Here is a 6471-nt window from a genome sequence, read left to right on the forward strand (position 1 = left end):
TGTTGGACTAGGATTCCAGAGACCAGGGTTCAAATCTTGGCTCAACCATATAAACCCAGTGGTGACCTTGGGCAAGTCACACTCTCTCGGCCTCAGAGGATGGCAATGGCAAATCCTCTTCTGGAGAAATTGGCCAAGAAAATCTCATGATACAGTTGTCGTAAGTCACTGTCAGAAATAATTTGAAGGCACACAACAATGCGTTTTAATATTTTTAATTATGTTTATATGGACTCTTATAAAGTGCTTTTATCTTTTTGATTGCATTTTATTCTTTTAACGAGTGGTGTTTTAATATTGTATTAGTTTAATTCTATTTTAATGTGTACTTTTGTATGTTTTCAACTGCAGTTTTAATTTTTGTCCGAGTTTTGGGGAAAGTAGGATATAAATATACATATTACTACCACCGCCACTGCTACTGCTACTACTAAATAATCTCATACTCCCTGAAAGTCCAGTTCTCACTAAAATCTAGGCAAGGAAACTGTTCTGGATTGTGTCATTTAGATGGCTGAAAGTGCTGCTGTATGGTTCCATGATTTAAACATAGAAAACCATTCCCTACATTTTAAAATAATAATTTATTATGTAAAAGTAATAGCTGCAACATTGTTCTCTACATACTTAATGTTTTTGTGTCTTCATGTCACAATTACCAAAGGAAAAAATGTACTGGCCTCTCTTTGGGTGATCAGAGAGAAAAAGAACACCCCAAAGACCAACAGATTTACCCCAAATTCCTTCCTGGTAGACTATAGTCCACATCAAGTATCTCAAATGGACAGTTATAAATACAGTACATAGTGGGATTTAGGCAATGAGGTCAAAGTCAAGTTTGAAAAATGCAGGAAGCAAATTTCTGAGTTAGTTATATTATTAACAATGGCCCTCCATCAAACCACCAAATGCATCTGAGGAAGTAGACTGAAATCTACAAAAGCTCATGCTGCCAACTTCTTTCTTTCAGTTAGTGCTATAAGATCTCTCTACATGCTGCATCCATCACACTGTTACTGACAACACAAACACTCTGGCACTAAAAGTTACAATTCATGAAGTACTTTGAGGCTATTATAGAAATCTGAAACAGGGTAATGGATTGCTTTATATAGGCTACATGTGTCAAATGGCTAATCTAGTACCAGGATTTTTGTGTTTTTGACAGCCATGTGGTGAGCGGCTAGTGCATTTTTGTATTTAATTTCCCCCTGGCCTATATCTACAGCCTACCGTCTAACCACATGCATTGTATATACGGCTGAAATTCTGGTCAGCACTGTGAACATTAAGTGACCTGCAGCACACAAAAGCTCATGTTGTGTTAGACTTTAAAGTACTCAGGGACTTAGTTGTGTTGGTTTTTTTTTTAAATAAAAAACCTAAATTCGCTGTTGTAAACCTAGAACTTAAGGCAATCTTGTCCATAAACTGAGCAACCATGTGTTTTCCCCTTAAGTCCCAATTCATACAAATGCTTGCTGCAAACAAACACGCAGCCCCACATGTCTTTTGACCACGCACACAAAAGGAAGCTTTCAAAATGTACAAGTCAGTCAGTCACAGATCCAGTGGGGCACTGCGATACTTTCAGTTATTATCTCAACAGGAATTGCTGTGATCAATCCATTCATGTTACATTTCCCCAAGCAGGTAAATTTCTGGAGAGATTTAGGATCCTTGGGGTAAGGAAGAAAAATACAGCAATAAACTACAACTGTAATAAACAGCAGACTTCTGCAGCAATAAACGGGGACATATCAAGGCATTAAAGGTCCCTTTTTAACTACTATTGTAATTAGATTTCACGTGCATGTTTCATGCATGGTCTCTATGGTAGAGAACACACATACCCTGAAAAAGTTAGGATTTTTTGGACTACAACTTCTTGAATCCCCCCAAGCAAGCACAACCAGTGAGCATGCTAGCTGAAGGCTTCTGTAGTTCAAAAAAGCATCTTTTTCAAGATCAGAAAGATTGGGAATTGATGGTCAAGGAGGTGTACCCAATATAACAGAAAGTTGTGCAATCTCATTCTGTATGTGTGTGACTATTTACTAACTCATAATGGGATAAAAAGGAGAAATGGAGATACATTTTCAGAAGAAAAAGGCCATGAGTGGAAATGGAAAGTTTGACAGCACCTTAACTGTTCAACAGCTTCATTACTAATCTGGGATTTATAGTTCAGTGAAATACTTAAAATTCTCTGCCAGAGAGTTCAAGTCCACTCTCCTAAAAACTCAGCTTTAGAGAATGCTAAGGTATTCTAAATACTCCACTGAACTCCACTGAACTCCAGGATGGAGCCATGACAGCTGGAGTCATATCAAATTATTGTAACCGTGCGGAGTGGATTCACTTGAAGTCTCCAAGAAAATATATTGCCGCCTTCTCTAAATGAGTGACCAGCAATGGCTTCTTCTTATTGAAGATACATTTCTCCATTTTCTAAAGTAGTGTTCTGTGGATTCGTTCTTCAGTGAAGTGAAGGATGCTGAGCTGCGCATGTCGTAACTGGCCTTGCGCTCTTTGGGTTGTGCAATTTGGCAAATGATACATCAAAATAGCTACACTAGGGTTAGACGTGTGAAGCCTGAAGCTTAGGCTGATGGCTCACAAAAGTTCAGTACTTCAGGCCTTCACTTGCAGTCTACATCGAGGTCCTCAGGCCAATACTGGTCATCCATGTAGCAATCACTGTCTGTGCCAATGTCTGGAGGACTGGAGGAGAGGCTGGAAGCCAGCTGCTGTTCCCACTCTATGTCCACCAACCGATAGAGCTCCATTGATGTCTGTGCATCTTCTACCGATGAATGACCTTTCTTGCTAACCTAGAAGGAAAAGAAAAACCAAAAAACACACTGATTAAAATGTTCCAGTCCTCAAGATGTATGGGCACTGAATCAGTCCGAGACCAACTAATCTAGGCAGAAATTGACACATTTTTTTGCAGTTCTATGCACAGTTGCTTAAAATTGCATAATGATACGGGGTCATGTTGTATTATTAGCCAAAACAGCTCAATACAGGGTGGGAAGATTTGGTTTTCCAGACATTTTGGATTACAATCTCAGTACATCTTTCAACTGTATATGCTGGGCAGGGTTTCTTGGTTCACCTATTTCTGAATCCTACCAGGAAGCCCTATGAATCCAACAGAGGAACATCTTTATTACCTGTATCTTTTTGGATAGCAGCTGACTAGCCAAGCTCTTAAGTGACACACTGGCTTTTACAGAGAGCCCCATCTTCTTCAGCAGCAAAGGGCATCGACTTGTATCACGTGTCCAGGCCTGAGGATGAAAATATTTTAAAGCCCGGAAGTCATTGTGGATGGCGTGTCCCACCACTATTTTGTCTCTCATGATTTGTAGGACCTGCAAGGATTATAAAAGATAGTTAGCCTGCTATCACAAATGGGTTTCAAGCCAAGGTTTTTGCCCTCCTTTGTTTTCTAAAGGACTCGACAAAGGAATTTAATAACATACATGTGGCACCTACAGTAAAATGTTGTAGCATAGGGTGCTCTTCTTTGCTCGTCATTTTCTACACAATTTTATGCCTTTTTGGTTTGCTTAATAAATGCATTACACTCGTATGGATTTGGGAAATTCTCTGCCTTAATGTCCTGACTCCATAATCAATTACCCCTGGTTTTGTCGTGATTTTATTATTGTTATTAATTGGTTTTATTGTACCTTGTTTTTAATTATAAACTACTTCAGGATTTTTAATTAAAATGAAAAGCTGTTTAAAGATGTTCTTAAATATAAACATAAACAGACACGTCAATCTCTCTGGAGAATAAACACCTATTAGTGTCTTCTAAAGAAGCATGAGGAATGAATTAACTTGTTGTGGATCTCTTAGCAATAACAAGATAGTAACTAAGGGACTTGTTGGATCTTTTTGCCCATGGGTGCAATCTTGGGAGCTAGAATAGGCCAAAGAACCAACTTTATCTGGACAATCCCAAAGCTTGTTAGACACATGCAGTAGGTATTATAACAGAGAGAGAGGAGCAGACAGACAGAGTGTCTACTGAACCTTAGAAATTTGTATGTGCCTTCAAGTAGTTTCCAACTTATGGTGCCCCTAAGGTGACCCTATCAGGGGTCTTCTTGGCAAGTTTCTTCAGAGGCGGTTTGCCACTGCCATTCTCTGAAGCTGAGACAGTGCGAGTTGCCCAAGATCACTCAATGGGTTTACATGGCCAAACTGGGATTTGAACCCTGGTCTCCAAAATCCTAGTCCAATGCTCAAACCACTATAAGTCGGCACTGGCAATTACTACCTGCCAAATCCTCCATTTCCAAAATTCAAGCTTATGCAACCAAATTGGTACCACTTATGCATGAGAAAAGATCTGCACAACATGAAAGCTTGTTAGATACAAAAATAATCTATCCGTCATGCCTTGGTCCTAGTGGCTGATGACAGCTCCCCATACATTCATTCCAACTACTACTGCTGTGGCTTCTGAGTGACAGGGCATGTGGATGAATGATCAAAATAGTGCTCCATGTTGTAACATTTACTGCAAGTTCCACTTAACATATATTCTTTAACATATCTTGTAGCACTCAGAGCCATGGACAGACACCAGTATCTGAGTGTGTGTCTTATGCTTACCTCACCCTGGGCCACCTTGAAAGGAGTTGCATTTTCCATGTGCCGTCGGGTGACCCCGCTCCACCGAGTCCTATAGTCTACAACCGGAAGCTCCGGACGGATGTATTTGTCATAGATCACGTCTCCGTCATAGTTCACCACCGTACACCGGGCCAACTCACTTATTTTCCCAGCAGGCCCGGTGCCTACCATTTCACAATCAATAGCCACACACTTCTTGGGTTTCATGAATTTCAGGCAAGTTGAGGAACCTGTGTCCTTTGCCGAGCTCCTGGGGAAGGCAGCCTTGATGTCCTGAGAAGATGAGGATTGCTTGGATGGGCCCACTGAAGGAAAAGAAACAACTGGGCAAGTTGTGACCAGGTTCATATGGACCTTCGCTCCATCCTCAAACAACAGGTTGTCATGACTGGCCTCCCACAGTAAGGTGTCCTGTGATCTACCAGTTCTGAAGGTATCAGAGGTCTTCTCCCTTGATCTCGTTCCCAAGTGTCCCTTCTGCTCTAAGGCTCTTCGCATTGTGAAACGCTGATGTTTCCGGCTTTTCTTTTTATTCAGGCTGGCACTTGCGGCATCGCCATGAGCTTTATGCAGAATGTGATTTGGGCCCCAGTTGGAGCAGGGGCATCTGAGCAGCTGTCCATCCATCCTCAAGTAACCTACCTGGTTTACTTTTCTGGGACTATACCTCCTGGGGAAAGGGTTTGGAGGGCACCCTGACAAAAAAGAGGCAGTAGGGTTAGGGACATGGATGGGAAAACGCTGCTAACCCAAGTATGAGGAGCCAGAGAGACACAGCAGAGAGGGGAAATGATGCATTATCTACAGTATTATCTACATCAGTGGAAAAGCAATGTTGAGAGAAAACATTTCGAAAAAATGCCTTCTTCCACATAAGCCTCCCTAAGGATTAGGGCAGAGGTGAGTGGAATACAGATCAGGATATCTGGATATATCAAGGGTCTATGATTTTAACAAGAGCAAAAGGATTTTTAAAAAGCCTGAGGGCTTTGTGCTAATTGATTATCTCTCAGCCTCAGTGCTCTTCATCTGTAAAATAGGAATACCACTTGGTTGCTTTTAACCCGGCCTTTTGTTTTCCACTTCTAGCCTGTTTTCAAGAGGCACATTAGAATTCAACTACAATAAATTTATAGATACAGATACAAGTGTATGATCCATAGGGCGCAACAGAGAATCAATTCGGTCCGCTGAGCCAACATTTTGTCTCCTGGCTCTCACTGGCAGATATCTGCATTCAACTTGGCCACTTATTACTATTATTATTGTTAGTGATATAATTGAAACATAGTCTTTGGTCCCCAACACACTGCAGAAATCATCCAGTTTTAAGACCACTTTAACTGCCCTGGCTCAGTGCTAGGGAATTCTGGGAACTGTAGTTCTGTGAGACATTGAGCCTTCTCTATTTGTGCCACAGCAAACTACAATTCCCGGGATGTAAAAGCAGTCTCAAACTGGATTATTTCTCCAATGTGCTTTGGACCAATGACAACACTGGCCCTGGTTTAGTACTAAGGAATTCTGGGAATTGTTGTTCTGTGAGACATTTAGCCTTCTCTGGGTAAGAGCCCTCTGGTGCCACCATAAACTACAATTCCCAGGATTCCCTAGCACTGAGCCAGGGCAATTAAAGTGGTTAATTATTTCTGCAGTGTGTTTTGGACCAATAACAACAAGCTGGATGATTGTTGTTATCATCCAGCTTGAGGCCGCTTTAACAGCCCTGGCTCAGTGCTAGGGAATCCTGGGAATTGTAGTTCTGTGAGACATTGAGTCTTCTCTGTCAGAACCCACCATAGACTACAATTCCCA

At 41.2% G+C, this 6471-nt stretch overlaps 1 protein-coding gene across 1 annotated transcript; it reads right to left on the reverse strand.

Annotated features, from left to right (window-relative positions):
• Nucleotides 1–262: 262 nt before the first annotated feature.
• LOC149307415 (apoptosis-enhancing nuclease-like) lies at nt 263–5415 on the reverse strand. The gene is made up of 3 exons (XM_089537966.1): nt 4636–5415; nt 3180–3380; nt 263–2834 (listed from the first exon to the last, which is right to left on the reverse strand). Exons 1-3 carry the CDS (start codon nt 5281–5283, stop codon nt 2643–2645), a joined length of 1041 nt encoding a protein of 346 aa, XP_089394092.1. The 5' UTR covers nt 5284–5415; the 3' UTR covers nt 263–2642.
• Nucleotides 5416–6471: the final 1056 nt, after the last annotated feature.

The sequence above is a fragment of the Sceloporus occidentalis genome, unplaced genomic scaffold, assembly GCF_023333645.1.
Source record: "Sceloporus occidentalis isolate IW3139 unplaced genomic scaffold, rSceOcc1.0.p SCAF_9, whole genome shotgun sequence".
NCBI classification, from domain to species: domain Eukaryota; kingdom Metazoa; phylum Chordata; class Lepidosauria; order Squamata; family Phrynosomatidae; genus Sceloporus; species Sceloporus occidentalis.